General features: G+C 47.5%; 1 protein-coding gene across 1 annotated transcript in view; it reads left to right on the forward strand.

The window, feature by feature from the left end:
- The first annotated feature begins 340 nt into the window (after window positions 1–340).
- Dkk3 (dickkopf WNT signaling pathway inhibitor 3) overlaps window positions 341–25011 on the forward strand; it is a 38781-nt gene continuing 14110 nt past the window's right edge. Inside the window, exons 1-4 of the mRNA XM_013117477.3 lie at window positions 341–995; window positions 1529–1764; window positions 7471–7608; window positions 9616–9699. Of these exons, the coding sequence (XP_012972931.1) occupies window positions 1552–1764; window positions 7471–7608; window positions 9616–9699 (435 nt within the window). The 5' untranslated portion in view covers window positions 341–995; window positions 1529–1551. The remainder of the gene's footprint in view (window positions 996–1528; window positions 1765–7470; window positions 7609–9615; window positions 9700–25011) is intronic.

A 25011-nucleotide genomic window follows, 5' to 3' on the forward strand; every position in this document is an offset into this window, starting at 1 on the left:
GAACCACTTTTTAAATACCATCTATGCCCACCTGTCTAGGGTCCCACAGTGACTGGGACCTCCTACATCAATTAGCAGATAAGAAAATGCCCCATAATTATACCCACAGGCAATTTCTCAGTCGGGGCTCCCTTTTCCCGGGTGACTCAAGTTTGTGTCAATGACAAAAAACTAGCCAGCACAGGGAAGAAGGGAGGAAAGGTCAGGAGATGCATGGGGGTGGGGGTCATCAGGGAAACCAAGGGGGTAGAATCAGGATTAGATAGTCAAAGTAGAAAAGTTTTTAAAACATTTATTTTTTTTAAGGCCCTCCTTTTCTAGGCACTGAGGAGACAGCTGCCAACAGACAAGATTGAAATCTCATTATGATAGTGACACAGCCTATTTCTGCACCCCGACCCCTCTTCATGCATCGTGCATGTTAAGTAGGACGTGCACATACAAAGTTAGCCTATACAGACCACTCTAGTTTGGCTAGTAGTGGTGTCGATCCTAGCCACTCTGCTATGTCGCCCTCTAGGGACTTACTGACTTTGTGTTGACCCATTCTCAGGGCCAAAAGTGGATTTTCCTGGCCGGAGACCGTCTAGACCAGCCTGTGATGGCTGAAAGGCTGGGATTTCGTCCTTTCTGACTGCATCTAAGGCAGAGGATGGCTTAGAGACAGCAAGGTGATCCTCAAGAAGGCTGTCAGAGATGGCAGAAGCATGGGCTATCACGGAGGCAGCGGGGAATGGATTCTGCTGAGTGGTTCTCCCAGGACTTAGAGGCAGACGCTAGCGGCCGGGAGAGCGATTGGCTGTGGGCCTGCCCCTCCCGCAGGGCAGAGGCGCGGTGGGTTGGAGGAGGGCGGGGAGCAGACTGCAGGCTTACTGGGTACCGGCTCTGCTGCATCCGTGCTTCGAGCAGTACTGACTCTTCTCCCGCTGCTCTGTGGCAGCCCCGCGGCCAGGTGTGACCAGATCCAGCCTGCGGCTCAGCTTTGTCCATTCGAGGTGAGTGCTCAGTGGTCACCGTCGTGGGGATAGCCTAGCTAGGTCTCTCCTAAATAGAGGTGGAGACTTCATGCATTTGGATCGCGAAGAGAGGCTGACCTGAGAACTCTTCTGGGGGTAGGGAGAGAGAGGCTGGGGCTTGAGTCGGGGACCGAGGAGTCTTATCAATAGAGTTGCACTGTGAACTAGTAAAGGACCGGACGGGACGGGACTTGAAACCGTAACCTAGGTAGGGTGACCCTGGTCCAGGGGTGGGGTGGGGTCTGCTGTTAGCGTAGGAGACCTGGATTCCTTGGTTCGGGAGCTGGATTTCCATCAGCGTGGCAAGCAGAGCTGTCCCTAGATACTAGAACTGGAGGGGTGCAGAGTGCATCCAGGCTGGAGCGGGTTGCGGGGGGGCCCCAGTGTCCTCAGCAGGGGCTGCGGCTGGGAGGGGGCTGGGTCTCTCTCCATCTGGGGGCGGGCAGAGCGGTGGGGCGGGGCGGGCAAGAGGGGTGGTCCTGCAGTTTCTGATAACGTTCCGGGGCACACAGGCGGCGGCCAGAGGGGAGCAAAGATGCAGCAACTCCGGGGCATTTTGCTGTGTCTGCTGCTGGCGGCGGCTGTCCCCACCACTCCGGCTCCTGCCCCGACGCCGACTTGGACTCCAGTGGAACCGGGCCCGGCTCTCAGCTACCCACAGGAGGAAGCTACGCTCAATGAGATGTTCCGAGAGGTGGAGGAGCTGATGGAAGACACGCAGCACAAACTGCGCAGCGCTGTGGAGGAGGTGGGTGCACCCCAGGGCTCCAGGCTCGGAAAGCACGAGGATAAGTAGGGGGTGGGCCTGGCGGAGGCAATGTTTCTAGCGATGGTCACAGCACTGGCCAAAGACCTGGCTTTGTGCAGAGCAGGAAAGGGCCTGACGGCAGACATGGAGCGCCCTGAGTGTAGCGCTGGGTAATCCTTACTCCCAACTGGTTCTACCTGCCTGCCAAAAGGTCTGGATTCAATCCTGTCCACCAAGGGAGTCTTAGCTGAATCCTTCCTGGGAGCTGGGGCCACCGTGTTGCAGATGTTTTGGAGTGTGTAGCTGAGCTGAGATTGGAGTCACTCTGGTGTCCCAGCGCAGTGACTTTGCAGAGGCTGGGGCAGCTACAGGAAGCTCCAAGTTCTAACTTGTCCCTTGGGCATCAAGCCTGTACCATCTTCTCCAGATACAGTCAGGATGCCAGTCGGGGGGGAAAGGTAAGTCTTCAGCTCTGCTGGCAGTCTGTTTAGGGCAGGAAAAGGAAGGCTGAAGGAAGTCCTAAGTCCATGCTGCAGAGATGGTCAGAAAGTAGGGGTGAGGATGTGGGAGGCAACCCCTCTTCACCCACACCCTATGTGTTTTGGAGCTCATGTGTCCAATTTTCTGCTAGTCAGCAATAGGTGAGTTTGGTCAGTCATTTAGCGTCCTCAACCTCAGCTTCCCGTGAGAATTACATATAATGCCTTTCACCTGGCAGGTGAGAGGCTCACTTTGATTTCTCGCCTTCCAGGTGCCAGCACTTTGGATGGCCCCTGGTTCTGCTGCCTAAGATGGGTACCAACCATGTTGAAAACTTTCTGGGCTTTCTTGATCAGTGTGCCTCTAGCTGCCCGCTAGCTGCCCTTGGCGTTTGAGGACAGGCTGGAGTGGAACCAGCCATTCCAGTGAACCAGACAACTATCATGGTAACCCCCCTCCGGCAATCTTAAATGATGGCCCTTGTCTGCTGAGATAGTTGTTGTCACTTCAGCCTTGTGTAGTTTGGGTGTATTTTCCCCTCCATTCCCCAAGCCAGCAGGGTGGATTTTGCAGGGAACACTGAATTGGGAGGCAGTGACATATCAGACAGGCCTGGGTCCCGTGACCTGTGGGCTTCCTGAGCTTATGAAACAGTTGGCATGAAAAGTGACTGAAGGATGAGGGCCCAGCATGCTCTAATCTGTAATTGCAGATTGCATGGAGCCTCTGGCCATTCTGGCCCCAGGCAGGGGTTCTGCTGTCCTTACCTGGTCTGGAGGACTTTCCTTCCTGCACATTGATTCCCAGGAACATAGACCAGCTCACTGGGAAATGCCCACCACACTTCAGAAGGTTTGAAATAGGTTTCTTTGGTATCAGCTTTTGATGAGGCCTGCTTAGCTTCTACAGATGTCAGTGCAGTTTGGGACCCCATCAGACCCATGGGAAATAGCCACAGTAGATTTTTTCATGGCTCCGCTCTCTCCCTTTCCTAACGTATCTCTGCTTGAGCTGTGCAAATCGGCTGTAAAATCCAAGACATTGAGCATTGCATCAACCCAAGTCAATGGTCTTTTCCCTAGAGTGACCTTGTGGGCTGTGGAGACAGGATAAGGGGGGCTGAGCACTCTCATAGACAGTAGAGACCAACTTTCTCTCATTCAGTTCCCAGCACTCACTGTCATTTATTAGTGATGGAATTTAGGGTCTGAAGTGAAGAAAATGCCCACTTCTAGGTCAAAGAGAAAATTCTAGAAAGCAAATTAGTTGGTCAAATATTGATGTAAGGAAAGCAGGTAGATATAAACCAAGTATCTTCCTCATGAGGTCATTGTAAGGATTATGGGGGTTGTTGGGACTCAGGAAATAATGGCTTTTTGTCATGGTAATATTGGTAATGTGACCTGGCTATGTGGTACATACCAGTTGTCCCAGTTCTTGGGAGGCTGAGGCAGGAAGATCATGGTTTTAAAGCCAGCTTGGACTACATAGTGAGATCAAAGCCAGCCTGGGCTTCACAGTGATATCCTCTGTTACAAAACCAAAAAAGAACAAAGAAAGCAAGCAGTTTAGCAGCATGAATAACAGCAAAGCTTACCAATGACTCTCAGTGGGATGCATCTCTTGGCCTGGGACTGTACCTCAGCAGTAGAGCCTAAGCATGCTTGAGGCTCTGAGTTTGATCCCCAGAACTGGAGTGGGGTGGGGAGGAAGAGGAAAGGAAAATGCAAAGTATTAAAACCAGTATTAAAGTGGTGTATGATTTTAGTAGATTGTGGCTATTGGCTTTTTCAAAGTAACTTTTATTTGTATTTGTTTTTATTTTATATATGCATGTGTGTGTGGGGGGGTTCCAGGAATTGAACTTGGGTTGTCAGGCTTGCATAGCAGGCACCTTTACCCTCTGAGCCATCTCACCAGCCAGGCATTTCTAAGGAAACTCCCAGAAAACTCCTAAAATGTCATAAACACAGGCATTTGCTGTTTAGCGGCTATCCAAGGGGATGAGGGAGAACCCAGCCGCAGGCAGTTGATGTTTACATAGTTGCATCGTGAATCTGCTTTCAAGTAACTTCCTGGCATTTTATTTTTTCCAGCTGCCTCAAGCTGTTGATGTCTCTTAAGGGACAAAGTAACTGATTTTTCTAAGATTATCTTTAGAAAAAGCAAGTCCTCCAATGGCTTGGATCTAAGAATGTCCTGTTTTCTTGTTTTAGTATTCCATGTCATTAGAAAGTGTATGTTTAAAGGATAAAGTCGCTTCATCCTGCCTGCTTTCATTGGCACATCTGTAACTGCTGTATTTGGAATGCTTTATTTTATGTATGAATTTGTTTTGTGTGTGTATGTAAGTGCCTGTGCCCTGCATACATGTGGAGGTCAGAGAATGATTTAGGGAACTGGCTTTGTCTTTCTACCATGTGGGTCCTGGATTGAACTCTGGTTTGGTGGCAAGTGCCTTTACTCGTGTGCCATCTCCCCAGCCTGCAGCTGGTTTATTCTAGAGGGATCTTATGGTCTCACTGAGTCCTAGGAAGAGCCCCAATACCAAGCCTTGATTTATTCGTTCAGGTTTCCTGCTGTGCTCTTTTAATAGATGTGCATTTGACGGGTTGTGAATGTCATTTTTAACCTCATTCACATTCTTCAGCTGTGAAGCAACTATTGCTTCAGGCTCAGTTTCTCTTGCTGGGGGCAGTAATCACTGTGGTTGAAGATTCCGTGGTAAACTGCGCTTTTAGTTTATGGTTTCATTAAATAGTCCTTAGCTCATTGCAATGTTGCAGCCACTGGCAGAGAGGGAACAGGGTTTGAGAGAGACTGCTCAGCCAACAGTAGCTTGGAGATCTGGGGACATGCCAGCTATTTGAAAGCCAAACTGTACAATTCCAATTCCAGTGGAATTTAGAAAACATTAAGACAGTCTTTTTCTGGACACACCCTCTCTAGTACCTTGCTTTCCTGTTCCCAGATAAACCTTACTCTTTGCTAAACAACCCAGGTCCCTCTCTTAAAAAAATATGTCATTTCCTGCCCATCCATCCTGTCTCTATTCCTGGTTTCTTTTCTTTTTTCTCCACTTTGTTATAATGGAGCTTTTCGGACACTGGCTACTGGCTGTCTGCCCCTCCTCCCCCCTTCTCCCAAGTTGACTTTTTCACCAATTGCTTCCTTACAGGATGCTATGAGGAGAGTAACTCATGTTGCCTATTAACCCTGAAACAGATGCCATATGGATGTTCAGGATGGGAGTTCTTTAATCCTTGTGCCTGCTGAACAAAATGGGAGCATCCTTACTGAACACACATCCAAACTGTGGTTTAGAGGAGCCTGGAGTCAACTGTGGTTTAGAGGAGCCTGGAGTCTTGCCCAAGATTATGTGGATATTTGGGGGGTAAACCTGGGGCTTGAGCTCACTGTCTGACTCCAGAACCCTGCCCCCCCCATGCTGCCCTATGATGTGATGATGCTGGGGGCAGCTGGTTGTGTCATTCACTGCTCATCTTGGTCCTTCTAGACTTGACATTAAGCCTTTGCCACAAGACGGCTCCTTCTTCCAGACTTGATTCTGCCAGTCCCCTGAATCTGGTTTCTTCTTACCTGGTCTCTAAATTATTTCCCAACTAGTATAGAACTCGCTATAGCTCCCAGTTGCCTGGAGCAGGGGTTCTTAACTGAGGTCAGGTGAAGGAGAAGGGAATCTTCCTAGTTATCCGAAAACTTCACTGATGTGTGAAGTCCTGCCTCTAGAAACGACTTCTGTGTTTCTGGTTAAAAAACAGGCCAGCATATGTGCTAGAGGTGCTCTTTAGATGGGTCTGTTGACCGCTTACTCAGTTTCCTTTCTAGAGACAGCATCTGATAGGCTCTGTAGTCAATGACCTGATCTGCCTTTTTGTCTGTGTGGCTGTGGATGGGCATTCTGTCTCCTGCCCACTCACCAGAGCTGGAGATGTGATAGATACTGAAGGAAAAACTGGGAGTAAAATGTGCTGACTGCTGTTTGTGACACAGGTGTCACTGAGGTCACAGGACTAGAGATTTGAGGGCATGACCTCAGAACCCCAACACCAAAGAAGAGCTGATGAATATCTGCAGAACTATGGGGGCATATAGGTTCAGGAAGCCATCTATTGATCTATTGATCCCTTAGAAGATCCTCCCAGGGCTAACCAAGAGAAGGGGTAGGGAAGGGACTCCTGTCTCAAAAATATTCAGTCTATCTGAGTTTCGATCTCCCCACATACACCAGACCCTGCAACAAGGATTTGACAGCAAATTGTTTAGTTGGCGGACAAACCCCAGAACATTCTTGTAGAATTAAAAACAAAGTGGGAAGGAAAAAAAGCAGTAAAGGCAAGACCCTGAGAAGGATCCTGCCTTGGCCACTTGGGGTTTAATCCCACGGAGCCCACAAACAGACTTGTCTTACAAGGAGGAAAGTTGGGGTGCTTCTCCCCCAGCCTGTCCCTCCCTCACTGGAGACATTAACCCTTGAGGGATTCCAAAGATAGATACATTTCTGTGGCCAGAGAGAGACCAAGGTGCTGGTTGGTTGTATGGGAATTTAATGCAGGTGACCTCTGGGTTAGGCCACCAGGGCCTGGGCAAGATAACATGCTCAAATTTCAACTCCAGTCTACACTAGACTCTGTGAACCTTAGTTTCCCTATTTGAAAAATGGAGATATTAGCATGCATCTCCTAGGAGGCTGTGATACAGAGAAAAAAAAGATTGACGTGGGTGATGCAAAGCCACAAATGTGAGTAAGATCAATAGAATGCAGATTAAAAACCAGAAGAGGTAAGGGTACCATTTGAGGGGAGAACATGTGTGTATGAACGTATGTGCATCGTGGATGTGTGACAGATCAAAGAACACATTTTCAGAAATCGGTTCTTTCCTTCCACCTTTCTGGGGCAGAGTTTCTCTGCTGCTGCTCTGTGGGCTCCTGGCTGATTCTCCTGTCTCTGCCTCCCACACTCTTGTAGCAGTACTGGGATTGCAGTTTGGAGTCACCATATCCAACATGGGTTCTAGTGATCAGACTCAGGTCTTTAGGCTTGCTGGACCAGCATTTTTACCTTCTGGGGCTGTAAGACTTGAAGGTCATGTAAAACATTTGGAACTCATGTCTAATGGCCACTCAGCGGTCTGTCACTATCACCAATCTGTGCACCAATAGTTACAGCTGAAAGAAATCATTTTACTTGCTCATTTTGATAGATGGAGGCAGAAGAAGCAGCTGCTAGGACATCCTCCGAGGCAAACCTGTTAAGTTTACCTGCCAACTATCACAACGAGACCAACACAGATGCCAGGGTTGGGAATAACACCGTTCACATGCACCAAGAGATTCACAAGGTAAGGGCTGAAATGCAGCCATGTCCTTCCTACAGGGCAGTCCCTTTGGAGAGAAAGGGGCTTGTTAACAGGTGTGATATAAAGCCATAAATGTAAGTGAGAGTTATAAAAAGCAGATTAAAAATCAGTAGAGAGGGTGCCATTCAAGGGGAGAGGTGCATATCAGGCACTAAGTTGCTTCTATACCTTTTAGGCAGTGTATGATGCTGAGGCTTTTTGCATCTGAGAAGGAGGAACTCACCTCTTGGGTTTTTATGTGTGCCTCTGTCAGGCTGACCTTATGGGAGATGAGTCTTCACCATTCCAGTAGGAGCAACTCACTAGTGACTTACTCCACTTGAAGGAGGGGAACCTTCTGGGTGTGGTGGAGTACACCTTTACTCCCAGCACTTGGTACAGGACAGCAAGGACAACAGAGAGAGAGAGAGAGAGAGAGAGAGAGAGAGAGAGAGAGAGAGAGAGAGAGAGAGAGAGAGAGAGAGAGAGAGAGCCCGACTTAGAAAACAAAAGGGACCCCTCACACCCTTTTAAAGGATAGATTCTCACCATGTAGACTAGGCTAGCCTTGAACTCACAGAGATCCACCTGCCTTGCCTTCTCTGAGTGCTGGGATTACAGGCGTGCACCCCTGTGACCAACAGGGAACGACAAAGGGGAAAGCTGCTACTAGCGAAGGCTCTCAAGGGGTTCTGTGAGGGTGTCAGCCTGTGCCACGCTTTAAGAGTAGGTGTGCAATAGCTGGGAAATATATCCAGGGAATATTGCATATATTCTCTTCCTAGAGATGCATGGTGGCATAATAAAAGCACCAAGAGGGGTTGCAACAGGGCTGCAGAATTAAAAAAAAAAATGACACTGATACAAAAAACTACCATCAAGAAGAAGAAAAAAAGACAGCATTCCTCTTCACAGGAAGGAAACATTTAGGTAAAAATTAGAAAGCATGAACCAGGCATGATGACTCATGTCTGTAATCCCCAGCACTTGGGAAGTGGAGGCAGGAGGATCAGGAGTTTAAGGCCAGCCTTGGCTATATAGTGACTTTGAGGCCTGCCTGGATGACTTGAGGGCCTTGGGGGAGGAAAAACAGAGCACAGCTGAACAGAGCTGAGCAGCGCAGGGTGGTGAAGCTTGGCCCTCACTGACTGAGAAGTAGAAGCCGATCCCTGTCTGCAGAGTGGGCCACCTTCTCTTGGTTTTGGCGGTAGACTCTTGAGATAGTACAGCTGGCACTGACTTTAAAGATGGCTCAAAGTAAGACACGGAATCAGAGAAGAGAAATGACTAGAGTCAGAGCTCAGGAAACACAGTTCTTCTGGGCCTGGGCCAGATCCATCTTTAGGCCCAGTCTTGGAGGAGACAGGAGTGGCCCTGATTCCTTGCTGGGTGTGGCTTGAGGTACCTGCCCTCAGGACAGAATCAGGGCAGGGCAGCCCACAAGCTGACTCAGGGGCAGGTTTCCTTTGTGCTATCTTCTGAAATGAGTAGCTCTAAGGAACAAGAGCTGGGGGAGTGGCCAGAGCCTCCACCTTCTTGCCTCTTATGGTGACTTTTTTTTTTTTTTTTTTTGAGACAGAGTCTCATGGAGCCCAGTCTGGCTCCCAACTCAGTATATAACTAAAGATGACCGTGAACCCCTGATCCTTCTGCCTCCACAGCCCAAGTACTGTGATTATAGACCTCTGGCATCACGCTGGTCAGACTGGAATCTTGACACTGAGTGCCAAGTGATGAGTCCCAAGAGTGATAAAAATAGCTGGTGTTGAGTACTTACTAGTCGGCTTTGTGCTGTCCACTATCACTTTGTCCCTTCTGCCCAGTGACCTGGTGATATGGAGTCTGACTGTCTCCGGGGACTCTGCTCATTGGCAGTGCCATGATTAGAACTCTGAAGGGGGAGTGGGCATCCTGTCGACTCCCACTCCAGAAAGTGAAAAACCAACATGAGCTTTAGATTTTTTCCACAATTCCTTGCTTCATTTTTACTATACCTGTGTTTGTCTGTAGACAACCAACAACCAGACCGGACAGATGGTCTTTTCTGAGACAGTCATTACATCTGTAGGGGATGAAGAAGGCAAGAGGAGCCACGTAAGTTACTGCCTCTCTCTTTTCATGACCCAAAGTGTCCCATGGGGGATGGGAGCAGACTCGCCACTCATCTCCAGCCTTGTTACTGCCAGTGTGCCCCATTCCTCCATCTCTGACACGGCCATGCAGTCTGAGAGAAGGCCATGCCTTCAGATACCTGGGTCAGAAACAAGGGCCATTGAATCCAACTGTGATTTGTGACTCAAATTCAAAGGGGAACAAGTGTGAGGTATATATAAGGTTCTTTGGTGGCAGATCCTATGTCCCAGTGGATAAAATGCCCGGAGCCCATGGGATGGCCCATGCCTTTTATAACCCAGCTCCAGCCAGGTGGTTCGTGAGCCAGCAGCCTGAAGGTGAAGAAGGCTGCCTGTCATTCCTGGTGTCAGGCTCTGGTCCCCATAACTGGTGCCACAGTTTGCCTGTGGCTTAGCCCAAAGGTGTGTGGGATTTTGTAGGATTATGAAGTCCTAAAGTTGGCAAGGATATGATGTATACTCAAATCAGGGAGAACCCAATGGGACTTACTGATCAAACCTTGGGCCCAGAGAAGAATTCCCTGCACATGGATGTGGTTACCTGAGACAGTGCACTTCCTTGTGGGGACAGCAGGACAGACTCCATCCAGATGCCTCCCACAACCCTGGCAAAGGCATCCAGGATTCGTGCCCACTCTTGACCTCACTGTTGAACTGGTGGGTTACCAGGAAGATGATGGTGTTTTAGTTGGCAGCCAGAACTTTCTTTTTGTTTCTTTTCTGCTTGTTTTGGCGTAGTGCTCAAATATGGGGGGTTGGTAGAAATTTACCACAGGCTTGGGGGCTGGTTGGCTGTGTGACAGTGGCTACCACCTTTCAAGGGAGACTGGTGGAATACGGAATGGGTTCTGCTGTAAACTGGAGGGGCCCTGGCTACAGAGCCAAAAGTATGAGCTTATCGCCACTCTATGAATTGGGGCACCTCAGTTTCCTAATTATCAGCTCAGCTCGTGCTTCGTATCCTTTCTTGGTTCTGAAAGGACAGAGAGATGGATCTGTGAGACAAATGTGGGCCTAACAAGGCCTGGAAGGGAGGGAGGCCAGCTTCCCTTTGTTTTTAGTACATGCATGTATATATGTATATAGAAGCCAAAGGACAACCTTGGGTGTCAGTCATCCTCATGAACACTGTCTACCTAATGTGAGGCAGGGTCTCCCACTGGCCTAGAGCTCATGAATTAGGCTAGACTGGCTGACCTCAGCAAGCCTCCCATTTCTACATGGCTTCCTGGTGCTGGGATTATAAGTGTGGCCATCACACCAAGCATTTAGAATCCAGGTCCTTATGCTTACAGGGCAAGTGGTATACTGCCTGAACCATGTCTTGGGCCCGGGACCAGCTTGTAAAGTAGAGAGAGGAAGAGAGGAAGAGAGGGAGGGAGGGAAGGAGAGAGTGAGAGAGAGAGAGAGAGAGAGAGAGAGAGAGAGAGAGAGAGAAGAGAGAGAGACAGACAGACACAGAGAGAGACAGACAGACAGACAGACACAGAGAGAGAGAGAGAAGAGAGACAGAGAGAGACAGAGAGAGACAGAGAGAGAGACAGAGAGAGAGAGAGAGAGAGAGAGCACTTAAACCAGGCAGCCTTGACACATCATGGGCAGCCTTCCTGGAAGGAAAACTTTAGAGAATTCCTGAGTGAAGCCTGTGCTTGAGGCTGGTATGAGACAGAGCCTGGGAGGAAGCCATTAGAGTAGAAAGGGCAGGACAACGGAATTCACAGGGCTGTCAATCAGAAAGGCTTTAGTTCTCACTGATCCTCTTGACTCTAGCCCCCCCACCCCAGAATGATGCTCAGACTATAGAGACCCATGCACACATGTTACATAGAGCATCTCTAATCAAAATACAGCCTTGCACACCTCTGATCCTGTCCAGCCCTTAACGAGGGTCCTGTAGCAGGTTTGAGTACTGTTGAGGGGAATAGTGGTTCTAAGAGCTGTGGGTGAATAAGAACACAGACCTCAAAGATGCTAAGGTGTCCCTAGGGCGGAGGACAGCTGCCTGTGTACTTGTGCTGGGTCCTTGTGACTTGTGTCAGCTTTCTTGGGTATGCCTGGCCTCGTGTGTCTGTGCATAGCCCAGCTTGGGTCCTTGGTTGAAAAGCCCACATGGCACTTGTTCATTGGGTGACAGGGGACATAAACATGGCACTTGTCTGCTGCATAATCTGAACCCCTTTGTATGGTAGATAGCTTCCGGGAGGTAGGGTGCTGGAGGGGAGCCACACAGACAACACAGACAAGCCAGAGGGTGGGGTTTCATTACATTTTTCCATGACTTTTGCTTAGGCCCTTGGAGGTGAGGGAACCGAGTTTCTCTGGGAGAAGGCAGAAGGAAGATCTGAGGTTGGATGTTCCACTGGCCAGAGCCTGGCTCCTCTTTCTGCCCCCATTAGTCTCATAGTGCTTTAGAACACAGACTGGGGGCTTTACAAGCTCCCTCGAAAGGACAGAATGTGACAGAGGCATTGTGTCTACTTCACTGTAGAGCCTGGCTAGTGTTACAGTGTTACATCAAGTGTCAAGGAAGTGCCATCTAGTTTGCAATGCCCAGAACACTTTTCATTTAACTACCCATCCAAACCCATCCAACCTTGACTCACCATGGTAAACATTAAGTCAGTTTCTGGTGACATGATTACATTTATTTATTGGTTTAGTGTGTGTGTGTGTGTGTGTGTGTGTGTGTGTGTGTGTGTGTGTGTGTGTGTGCCCCTGTGCATGGAAGTCAGAAAACAATGTGCAAATCAGTTCTCTCTTTCCATTATGTAAGTTGTGGGATTGAACTCAGGTCATTAGGCATTGGTGGTAAGCACCTTTAACTACTGAGACCTCCTGTGGGTCAGTCAGTTATTTATTTATTTATTTATTTATTTTTATTTATTTGAGGCAAGGTTTCACTATGTAGCCCTGGTTAGCCTAGCTTTGAACTTGAAGCTACTCTCCTGCCTCTGCCTCCACGTGCTAGCATTAAAGGTATGCATCATACCTGGCTCTCAACCAGGATCTTTACTTTTAATTTGATTTAGTTTTGCCTGCATGCGTGTAAATACACCACACGCATGAGTGTTGTCCACTGGAAGAGAGTGTCGAATCCCTTCTAACTGGGATTATAGTTGTGAGTCACTGTGCAGCTGCTTGGAAACAAACCCCAGTCTTCTGAGTCTTCTGCAAGGACAACGTGTGGTCTTAACCACTGAGCCATCTCTCCAGCCCTCGAGGGCTGTCTTTGTAGGAATGTGAAGTTTCTTTTCCTGAGCAGGAAGCTGTGAGTGGCAGATTGCCTCTGGAGGAGCACAGCCTTGTGCAGCGTCACACTGTCCCATTCACTAGTTCTGTAACCTAACGATTTTTACAGGTGACTCTAACTTAACACTTCATGATACAGAAACTGCAGAAACTGTCTTTAAAAGAGATTTCCCATCCCAAAAAGCAAATGCCACAACCCGCTCAAACCTTCAAGTGCCATTAATGGGGCTACGTTTTTTTTTTAATTTAAAATTCCCAGATGAATTCAATTAACAGCAATGACCAGGCACAGCATATTTTCCTTTCTTTAAATGTGGTGTTCATATTAATATGTATGGTAACCCGAAGAGGTTCATGGAAAGTTCCAAACAGTAACACTATATGCCTGTCTAGAAATTTCACAGTCTATGTAAGGCTTTGGTCTGTTTTTACACTCAGATGTGAGGGGGGAACACCCGGAGGCATGTAATTTCACCTGAGTGCCTCAGCTGATGCACACAGGGCCTGACATCTTTGTAAGGGGCTTTTGTATTGAGCCTCCCACCAGGCCTCTTTGAAGGCTAGTGGACAGGCTTGACCACTGTGCTTCTGTTTGATGGGGGGTTGGGAGAGGGGCAATAGGGAACTGGAAAAGACAAGCTATTATTCAGTAGTGGGAAACTCTTCTTTGTAGAGGAGTCTGGCCTACTTAACCATGCCTCCTCTGTTCTGAAAGGCTATGTCCTCTGGTTAAAACACATCCTGCAGCTACATGATTTAGCATGCCTGCACTGGCTACATTCCAGGCTTCACTTTCCTAGGTGATATAACAGTGAGTCTGTTTGTTTTCCACACAAACACACCTAGTTTGAAAGCTAACTCCAAGATACTAGCCGGGATTCCGAGGCCATGGGTGGGTGGCTCTCATCATTTCACCAAAGCCACACAAGCAGTGGACGTTTGGATGCCTCGGTAGTTTCTTTGTTCAAAAGAGCGTCCCCTGTTGATGTCGGCCTTCTGACTGGAGGCAATGAATGATGGTAGCATGTCCTTGCTGTGACTGCCGAACCAGTGGCTTCCCCAGTATAAAGCCACTTTGCCTGTTGCTCTTGTTGGATCCTGGGAGAGTTGGGATGCTACACCCTGACAGAGCTTTGGCAAATGTTTCATTTTCCCACAGGACAATAAGCATACCCTCTCTGAGTGGGAGGGGAAAGTGTGTCTAGTGACCCACATCCTGCTCAGGCCTCTCCTACCCCCAGCCTGGTCAGAGGAAAGGCTTACATGGGCATGGCTTTGTTCCCTCCATATCCCGATTTCAACTGCTGCCTGCCTGTCAAGTTAATGGACGTGGTAGAGATGGCGAGATTCTGTGTGTGTGTGTGTGTGTGTGTGTGTGTGTGTGTGTGTGTGTGTGTGTGTGTGTGTATGCAAATATGTGTGGAACCCATAAGACAACCTTATGTGTTGTTCTTCAGATGTCCACTCTGGGTTTTTTGAGAGAGGTTCTCTCACTGGCTGGGACTCACCAAGTAGGTGAGGCTGGCTGGCTAGTGAGCCCAGGGAGTCATCTTTGTCTGCCTTCCCAGTGCAGGAATTATAAGGTGCATACCACTAAGCCTGGCTTTTTTTATTTTTGGCTAGGTTCTGAGGATTGAACTCAAGTCTTCCCTCATGCTTGTACTCCTGAGGAGGGCAAAAGCCTCCTGAGAAGTCTAAAGCAATTTCTAGAGACTCTGCCTCCTGGGAAGTCCTGCTAGGCTAGGCCAGCTTGGAGGACTGAACCCCAAGGAATGTAGCCCTTTCCTTTAGTTAGCCCTGGGGCAGAATGGAGACGTTTACACAAGGTAGTTGGAGGCAGGCATCCCATCCCTGATTTCATCCCTGCAGCCTGTGCCTTCTGAGAAGCCATACAGAAGACAAAAGGCTCTGTGGCACATTCATTATCAAGGAGAAGCAATTAAAGCTGGGCTGTAATTCGCAACTGCCCTGGTTCCCAGCAACCTGCTGGGAAAAAGAACAGGATCAAACAGGAAGATGAGGCTGTCTGGGAAGGGATCTGTGGGCCAGCCAGTTCCATCTACAGTCTCTGAGTGCTTTGCTGGAGGTCCTAGCCACAAGCTGGTCATTGTGTTGCTGCTCTGTGCACGCTCCATGTGGCTGCTGCTCGCAGGAGACAGAAGGGGCCATCAGGAGCCACAGACAAGGAGAGGGACCAATGGAAGGGTGCTGTGGGGTGAGGCGTAGGTCCTAGCTGCAGGTGTATGCTGCTTATGTAGAAGAAGTCAGACCTGGTGTTCTGTCTGGGGTGTGCAGTGGACATCCCTGCCATGGTCAGCCCCTAACCACATGCAGTGTGATGTTTTTACATCAGGCCAAGCATAAGGCCCTTACACTTTAATACCATAGGGAAAGAATTGCACGGAAAATTGAAGAACTCCACTACTCTGTGACATGGCTAATTACCCCCAAGTACAGTTGGAGTGGGGAAAAAGTGCTCACAGGGTTGGCATGTCCTCAACCAAAATGTCCTTCAAAAAGGAATCTGTCATCTGTAAATGATTCTAAATCTTGAATGGAAACATTGTGGTCTTAATAAGTGAGTTTCAGGCCAGGAATGTAGCTCAGTTGGTAGAGTACTTGACAAGAATGCATGAAGGCCAGGGTTCCATCCCCAGCCCTGCGTAAATGCAGCATGCAGCACACCTGAAACACTAGCACTCAGAAGACGGAGGCAGGGGGATCAGACATGCAAGGTCATTCTCAACTACATAGTGAGATCAAGGCCAGTTTGAGCTATATGAGACTCTGTTTTAAAGGGGGAAAAAAGTAGCTAAATAAGTTTAATTTAGGTTTAATGTAAATTGGTATAAAAGGATATCTTAAACACATTATTTAGAAAATCAATTTCAGAGCAGTACATATATAAGTTATATAATATATACATGTATAATATATAAAATCATCTTTTTAATAAAAGTATGTATAAAGAGCTTGATAAATATACACTAAATTGTCAACAGTAGAAACCTCTAGAAGAATTTCCATTTATATAGACTGTTCTTTGTAGAGTGCTGTTCTCTGTGTAACAGCATTGGTTGCCCTGGAACTAGCTCTGTAGTCCAGGCTGGCCTGGAACTCACAGAGATCCACTTACCTCTGCCTCCCAAGTACTGGCAAAGGTGTGTGCCACCAACACCTGGTTTCAAAATGTTTTTAATGGGATAGAGAGATGGTTTAGTATAAGAGCGCTTGTTGCTCTTGCAAGAGGACCCCAGTCAGTTCCTAGCTCCCACAACAGAGGGTTCACAACTGTCTGTAACTCCATCTCCAGGGCTCTGTCTTAGGGTTTCTATTGCTGTGATGTAACCCCATGACCAAAAGGCAAATCGGGGAGGAAAGGGTTTATTTGGCATTGCTGTTTATCACTGAAGGAAGTCAGGACAGGAACTCAAACAGGGCAGGATCCTGGAGGAGGCCATGGTTGGTGCAGAGGCCATAGAGGGGAACTGGTTGCTGGCTTACTTCCCATGGTTTGCTCAGCCCACCTTTTTATAGAACCCAGGACCAACAGCCCAGGGGTGGCTACCACCCACCATGTGCTGGGCCCTTCCCTATAGATCACTAAATAAGAAAAGGCCTTACAGCTGGATCTCATTGAGGCATTTCCTCAACTGAGGCTCCTTCCTCTCTGATGACCCTAGTGTGTGTCAAGTTGATATGCAAAACCATCCAGTACAGACTCCAATACCTCCTTCTGGCCTCTATGGGCATCTGCTCACATGTGCCATAAACATAAAATAAAAGAAATCTTTAAAAACAGTGTTAAAGACCTTGTAGACTAATCATAATTTCAGTATAGACAACTGGGAGCCTGGAGGGCAGCCCACATAGTCAAATTTATGAAACATCCTGCACAACCCCCCCTCCCCCAGAGTTGTGCTCAAATTTTCAGCAATTTCTGAGACTTGTTTCTGAGCAGCCTTGACTATGCTGAGTACCTCAGTGGGTGGTCCTTGGGGACCTTGGGGAGGCTCAAGTCTTGTCTGCAGTGTGTGTAGGGTCCTGAGCAAGGTCAAGGGGTGGCTGTTGGAACTGTAAAGTGAAGAAAATACAGAGTCTTCTGAAGTTGATCTTTTTCCTTTCGTTCAGTGTCAGGGAAAGGTCAGATTTGCATTGCAGACTGTTCCCAAGACCAAACATCATCCACTCCCCCTTCCCTCCCAATGTGGGCCAGATAAGGAGGTGGGAAGTCCCAACAGGACCCAGCTTCGCTCTCAGTCTGTGTGAGCTCATGGGCTGAGTCACATGGGAGAGGAGATGATGGCCACTTAGAGGTTACTGCCTCCACCTCTGAAAACAGCAAGCCTTCCTGCCTTCTACTGGCTGCCCCTGTTCCTCCCCTTCCCATAGGTGTTTAGATGCTGCTAGAAGTTCTTTAGAGCATTAATTAAGGGCTGGCCACAGCCAGGTCAGTTCAAACCATACCCTTGATACTTATTAGCTGTGTGACTTTGAGTAGTGTCTTAACTGCTTTGTGCCTTAATTTCCTCATAGGTAAAAATGACTTCATCAAATTTCCTTCCAGCCAGGAGTGGTAATACAGCATTTTGGAGGTGGAGGTAGGAGGATTGTGAGTTCAGGATTATTCTTGGCTTACATAGCTAGTTTAAGACTACCCTTAGCTAGTTTTTCTTTTTCAACATACATGCACACAGGACAGACAAAAATTTGTCCCACATGTTGTCCCCCATGAAGTTAAAATAGTACAGGTTAAAACCAGTGTATAGTGCTTGGATCATTGGCCAATTGTGTTATATTTTGACTGCCTCCAATCCATGCCTATCATAATTCCCTGCATTATCCACTCAATTCATTCATTATTCATTCACTAACATTATCTTTTGACTACCTATTATGTTCCTGGCAGTTAGTGTAGAAGAGTTTTTAACATCAAAGTTTCAACCAATCAACTAAATAAATAACTACAATGAGTGCATAATTTATTTCTTTTTAAATATTTTAAAAATTATTTGTTAGAGAGAGAGTGTGTGTGTATGTGTTTACATGCATATTTGTGAAGTACCCAAAGAGGCCAGAAGAAGGTGTCAGATCACCTGAAGCTGGAGTTACAGGCAGTTGTGCACTACCTGGCATGCGTGCTGGGGATGGAACTCAGAAATCTAGAAGAGATCTTAACTACTAAGCCATCTCTCCAGCCCAATTCATTTCCTTGTGAGATAGGGTCTTGCTATGCCATCACCAAATCCGGTCTTAAACTCCTGCCTCAGCCTCTCCAGTGCTGTGGGTTATGGGTGTATACCACAGATACATAACTTCCAAAGAAGAACCAGGAGAGTAGTGGCCTAAGAAGACTTTGTTGGGTGGGAGGGTGAGATTCTGCATAGTCTGTCATGTTTCTGCTTGCTCTGTAAGCTGAGACACTAACTGCCTAGTTGTTCTAGACTCCTAGACTGTCTCTTTAAGGGTGTTATGTAGCCTTGGGAGAAAAGGACTGCTATACTCCCATGGCAGAAGGTAATCCACTCCAACATAAAAAAAATTATTGCTCTAAGCTTACAGTTCCTCAGGAGTGACATAAACTCATGCAACAGGTGACATTTCCCTAATGTGTGCATGCAGCTTTAGGGAGCCAGAGGACTATTACAGACATCAACTGCTTCTGTGCAGTTGACATCAAATCTTTGTCTCCCACCCCAGAATCTTGTGGAAAACATGAAGGAAAGCAGAGGAGACTCTGGCCCTTTGCATTCTTGATAGGCTTCCTGGAAGAGGGGGTAGTTATGCTGTATTTCCAACTGTGTCTGGCAACTATTTGCAGGGAGAAAGGGCTTTTCTTATTGACACATTGCTTGCTCAAAGTCAAGAAGACATGTAGATATAAGTGTTAGTATTCAGGCATCTGTCCTTGGGGTTCTGACAGGATATGCCCTCAACTGCAGCCACTAAGAGCACCACCTATGGATAGTCACTATGTTCCCTTTTAAAAGGGCCCTACCTATCCCCCATCCTCCTTTTTCTCTCTCTTTCTTTCCCTCTCTCTGTCTGTGTGCCCCCTCTATTTCTGCCCCTCTTTCCTCTCTCCTGCTGCTGCTCCTGTCCTGGAGGCCCTACTCCCTCCTCCCCTTTCCCCTTTTTAGGACCCCTTTCCCTAATTTAAAAAAAACCCTCTGCTTGAACCCTGTCTCATGGCGTCTTTCTCTCCGGTGCTGCTTTCCTTAAATTACAATAAGAGCTGGAGAACACTCTTTTAGACTACCAGAGTGTTGTAGGAACCGCAGCTGAAACTGGGAAGGGTGGGGATTAGGTCAGGAGACTTGGAGAACCCAGCCAAGGAGTCAGGAGACATGCTGAGTTAGGCATGTTCTGAGTCTGCAAGCCTTTACCACCCCCTATACTGTATACATAAGCTACCACATGATCCCCAGAGCAGGGAGCCAGGAGGACATGATGTGGATGGCAGAGCCATCTCTGAGGGTGCAGCTTTGCGGAAGCTCAAACCTCAAGTCTCTTTGGGCTTCAGACAGTCTGTGTCCCGCAAGAGCCTGGCTTTGGGCCTAGAAGTCTGGAACATTTTACTTGAAAGTAGAACACAGACCAGATGAACCACACTGATTGCACCTAAAATCTGGTTAGCCTGATGCCATCAACAGTAGAACAAGCTGAGTTCTGAGCTCTTGGGACATGTAGGGGCCAAACAGTGTCTTGTGCAGGCGTGTGGCTGTCTTCTGCCTTGGGAACTTGGGGATTCTTCCAGGCGCTGGCCCAGGGGACCTTGCATCCTGTTTCTCAGATGTGTGGAGCCTTGCCTTTCTTTGCCCTTGGTGTTTGTTGTTCTGAAAACCTCACAAAGCTTGTGAGCCCATCTTGTTTTTAAAAATAATATCACAAATGTAATAATAACAAGGTCTGCATGCTCCCCCACTTGTCACTGTGACTCAGAAGGCTATCAGATTTGGCAGCCCCTCCCCAAATCCAGCCATTTGTGAGCCAGGGTAAATACTGGCTGTTGTGATGTGTTCCATAATAACTGGTGGTTATAATGGCAGTGAGAGTTCTACACAATGAAAGCAAACACTGCCTGCTGTGTGCCGGGTGCTTTGTGAGGGGTCTTTAACACCCCTCCTACCATCTGCATGACAGTCATCCAAGGAGGACACTCACTGGCCCCCATGGAGTAACTGAGACACAGAGAAACAATCCAAGCTCATAGGTGGCAGAGTCAGTACTAACAAGAGGGATAAACATTGAGGCAACCAGAAGAGGACATTGATTCCCTGGAACTGGAGTTACAGAAGGTTGTAAGCTGCCATGTGGATGCTGGGAATCTCACCGGGGGCCCTCTGAAAGAGCAGCCAGTGTTCTAACCACTGAACCATCTCTTTGGCCCCCACAGGGCTTTTGGTTTGGGACTTGTTGAACAGCTGCCATATTGCCTCCCACGGTAACTGTGGTTTCACATCCTTCTACCATGATCTAATCTTCCCCCTCTCAAGTCTCACAATTGTAGGCACTGGGAGATGTGCACCAAGACCTAATTTGAAAGATTATCTAGATATTTATGGTGTTACCTCAACTTTCTGGTTGGGGAGCTTGAGGCAGAGGACAACCTGGGTTACATAGCAGACCCCCCCCCAAATAATAAATGTGGAATGTAAATTTTTACTTCTGACATAATTTTTCTGCCCCTTGGGGTAGGCAGACAATAGATTACAACGTATGGGTGATAAATCAGGAATGGTGTTTATTTTGCTGTAAGGTCATGGTTGCTCTAATGCAGTGCCTATGAGTTTCTAAGAGGTGACAGTGGCCAAGGCGCCAGACCAAACAGATATAAAATTGTATGTGTGCAGCCAGGTCTTGTGCCAAAGAAAATGGAGCATTTCATGGGGTCTGGCAGGTATAAATTGTAGAACTCATGGGGCCTGTTGGGCTCACTTTAAGTGCTTTAAGGAATGGGGGGCTGGGAATGGGACTCAGTTGGTTGACTGCTTACCAAGCATGCACAAAGCCCCAGGTTCAATCCTCAGCACTGTTAGGAAGCAAGTGAGGTGGTGCATGCCTGCAATCCTAGCACAGTGCTCCTGAGGGATTGTGTGTGTGTGTGTGTGTGTGTGTGTGTGTGTGTGTGTGTGTGTGTGTATGTGTGTGTGTGTGTGTGTGTGTGTGTAATTCAATGCCATCCTTGGCTGCACAGTGAATTTGAAGCCAGCCTGTGCTGTTCGTGACCCTGCCCCCACACAAAGCAAACAAAAGAAGATGTACTGCATGCACTTGGCATAGACCTCTGTCATATTCTACCCCCAATGTAGACATTACTAATATATTGCAGAATAATTTCCTTAGGAGCCCAGATAGTTCAGCACTTGAGCTAAGGTAACACTACAAGCAGCTGCTGACAGGGAGCTGAACTCTATTTGAACTCACTTCTTATCCCATTTTGGGGGCAAACGTCCCATTCAGAGATGAGGTATAGAGCTGGGGAGTGTGAGTTTTCTTAAGAACCCAAAGTGATCAGACCTGGAACTTCGTTTCAGGTTAGTTCAGGTTTGGATAAGCCTGGAGTTTCCTGTTACAGACGGAGGCCTAGTGTGTCATAGCACTGAGAATTAGTGGCAAGGAAGGTGGGGTGACTGATAATGAGGGAGATATTGAAGACTGAGTGGGGAGACTTTTGGGAGTTCTGGCTGGTGAGAGCAGAATTTCATAAAGTACAGATGAGAGAATTTTCTGGAAGGTTTTGAGTCCCAGGAAGTCAGGGGGCTCCATTTGTTATGTGTTACCTCTGTGTCTGTGCTTGGAGTGGAGTGGGCACCCCGTAGTGAATGAACACATGTAGTAGATGAATTTAGGAAGTGTAAACAGAATAAACAGGAGAATTCTTGAAGACCAGAGCCAGAACAGAGTATATGAAGTGGTGTGTGTGTGTTGGTGGGGAAGGGGGTACATGTGCCTGTGATGTGTGTACATGGAGGTCAGAGATTGACATCAGGAGTCTTTTCTCTATCATTTTCCATCTTACCTTTTGAGACAGGACCTGCCACTGAACCTGGAATTTGCCTGTGCAACTAGACTGGCTGGCTGGAGAGCTCACCCCAGCTCTGGGGTTACAGGTGCACACCACCATTCCTGACTTTTATATGGGTGCTGGGGAGTCAAACCAAGCTTGTGCTGCGATCACTTTACCACCAAACATCTCTCCAGCTTTGTGAATGGGTTTTATTTATTAGAAAACTGAGTGATTGTTTTTCTGGCCTGTACTCATTCCTCTCTGTTCCTAAGCATCTACTGTTTGCTGGGTGGTATCCCTGCCAGCTATACATGTCCTATTTCCCAATCTTTGTAACACTGTGACATAGGTATTGTTTTGGGGAGAGGATAATTGAGTTTGGCAAAGTTAAAAATCAAAAGCTACAATACATGATTAAATGATAGACCTAGAATTAAAAAGACTGTACATTTTGGCCATTTCAATGAAAAAACATGTATTTCTAATATTAAAAAGTCATAGGCACTTGCAGCTGTAATTTTGGAAGTTTCTCAACCCCTCTGCCACCTGATTGCAATGAGTGTCATTTAGACCAAGCCTCACTCCCTCCTCTGCTGGAAATAGAAGACAAATTCACAAAGGACATCCTGAGATATCATGTACAGTGACTGAGTCCTCCTCAGGGATGGATCACAGGAGAAGACAAACAGCAGTCTCTCACGTATCTCTGTTGTTCTTTGTGCATGTGTATATGTTCCTGTGTGTGCACACATGCACATATGTGTGTACATGCATGTAACAGCCAGGGGTCATTACTGGGTGTTTTCCTCTGTCACTCCCTGATTTTTTTCTTAGACAGGTTTGTCACTGAACTGGAGGCTCACAGATTGGCCAGTGACCCCCAGGAATCTTTCTGTCTGTGCCCTAACAACTTGAGGATCCAAGCTCAGGTCTGCATGCCTGTAGAGCAAGTCCTGCACTGGCTGAGCCGTTGTGTGTTTCCCTTCCCCTTGCTGCAGAGGGGCATTCTCAGGCACCGAGGCAGGGCACTTTCAGAGAGCGGTACCCAGTGCTAGGAGACCACATTGTAACAATGGGATGTGGAAAGCACTACTTTGGAAGACCAGCCTGTATTTTCCAGTTTCATCAGTTAGGACCTCTAAGAAGAGTCAGGCCTAGGAGGCAGAATGGAGGGCCATTCAAGTTCAAAGACAGAGGCAAACTAGTGCCCCACATCCCGGATCCCTGGGGATAAGATGAGTAGAGACCGTGTCCTTTCCTGGGCTAGGAGCAGGAGGATACAGGCTCAGGTCCCCTCCCAGCAGCCTTGGCTTCTTCCATTGTTTCCAGAGTCCCTCTCTTTGGAGATGTACTTCCTCAGGGAGGACACAAATCTTGTCATAGAAGGGCCACGGCCAAGACCACAGTCAGTTCAGTGCCACTTATGTAGACAGTCTCTCTGCCTCCTACAACTTGCTGGGCTTTAGAAGGTGAGAACAAAGAAAGAGAACTCATTTTCTTGGACACCTACTATGTGCCAGCCTGTTAGCCTTAGCTCCAGCCAACTGCCTAAGTGGTAAAGTAAATCATGCATTTGGGGTTTGGGCAGGCCCCTGGGTGTGCCCTGGGCCACCTGCATGAGGATTTCCCCTTGGAGGCAAAGTGCCCATGTTCCTACCAGCCCCTGAGGATGAAGCAGCGACTTGGCCACTTCTGAACAAAATGAAGTCAGGCATGTTTTTTCCACCACAGAAGAATATTAAAACTTTTTCCAGGCTCATTAACATGCATGGCTTAAGCTGAAAAGTCTAGAAATTCCAGAAGACCCCTTTGTGCCTTGCTGTGGAAGAATTTTGTGGGTAGATGCAGAAAGAGGAAAAATAATTGTGGAGAGAAAAGCTAGATGGGCTTTGAAGCTCTCCAGAGGCCTGAGGTGATGCTTCTTCTGTACGGAACCAAGCAACTTTGGTTTTGTTCTTAGTAGCTTTGAATTTTATTCATCTTTTCCTGCCTTTCTTTTCAAGGTAGCTGAGGAAATTCTTTGTGATATACTTTTTAAACATTTATTTCTTTTTATGTGTATATGTAGTGGTGTGTACATCTGTGTGTGTGTGTGTGTGTGTGTGTGTGTAATCAGAGGACAATTTACACAAATTTGTTTTCTCTGTCCATCATGTGGGTCCTATAGGTTGAACTCAGGTCAGCAGACTTGGCAGCAAGCACCTTTAACCTGTAGAGCTTTCTCCCCCTGTGGTATGTTTCTAAAGGATGGTGACATGGAAATAGAGGTTCTGAATCATGGGTACCCACAAGTATCACCCTCCCAACCTACTCAGAAAAAATGTGTCTTTGTTTCCACCCACTTTTTATTTATTTTTGAGACAGGGTTTCTCACTGAACCTGAAGTTTACCAGTTCTGTTTGGCTGTTTGGGATCCAGGGATCCATCTGACTCAGCCTCTCCAGTGCAGACATTACAGGCAAGCCCCACCACGCCCAGTTTTATATGTGATTTCTAGAGGGTCAAACTTAGGTTCTCATGTTGGCACATGACAAATCCTCTACCCATGGAGCCATCTCCACAGCTTCTCTAACTTTTAAATTATTTTCTCCAATCTTGACTGACTTAAATGGAGACCACCAGTCACACAGAATCGGGTACCAATGCCATCACACTTACCCTGTACTTTCTTAGTGCTGTCACGTGAGTCACCCTTTTCATAGGCTGGCCTTGAACTAGTTATGAATCCAAGGATAACCTTTTAAGCTCCCAAGCCTCTGATCGCCCCCTCTCCAGGGCTTGTTGCCACTTTCAAACAGCACTTGTGCTCAACCCTACTTCAGAAGGAAGAGCTGTCACTGGACTTTACTATCCAGCACACACCATAAAACACTGCAACTCTGTTAACTCTAGTTAGGTGGGGTCATTCCCACTTGTAATTTCATCTGCTCCCCTATTGACCTACTTGCAGTGTTCTGAGAAGGGTCACCAGGCTCCAGCCAGCTGCCAAAGAGCCTACATCACAAAAAAGGTCAA

Source organism: Mesocricetus auratus, unplaced genomic scaffold, assembly GCF_017639785.1.
Source record: "Mesocricetus auratus isolate SY011 unplaced genomic scaffold, BCM_Maur_2.0 Super-Scaffold_4256, whole genome shotgun sequence".
NCBI lineage: Eukaryota > Metazoa > Chordata > Mammalia > Rodentia > Cricetidae > Mesocricetus > Mesocricetus auratus.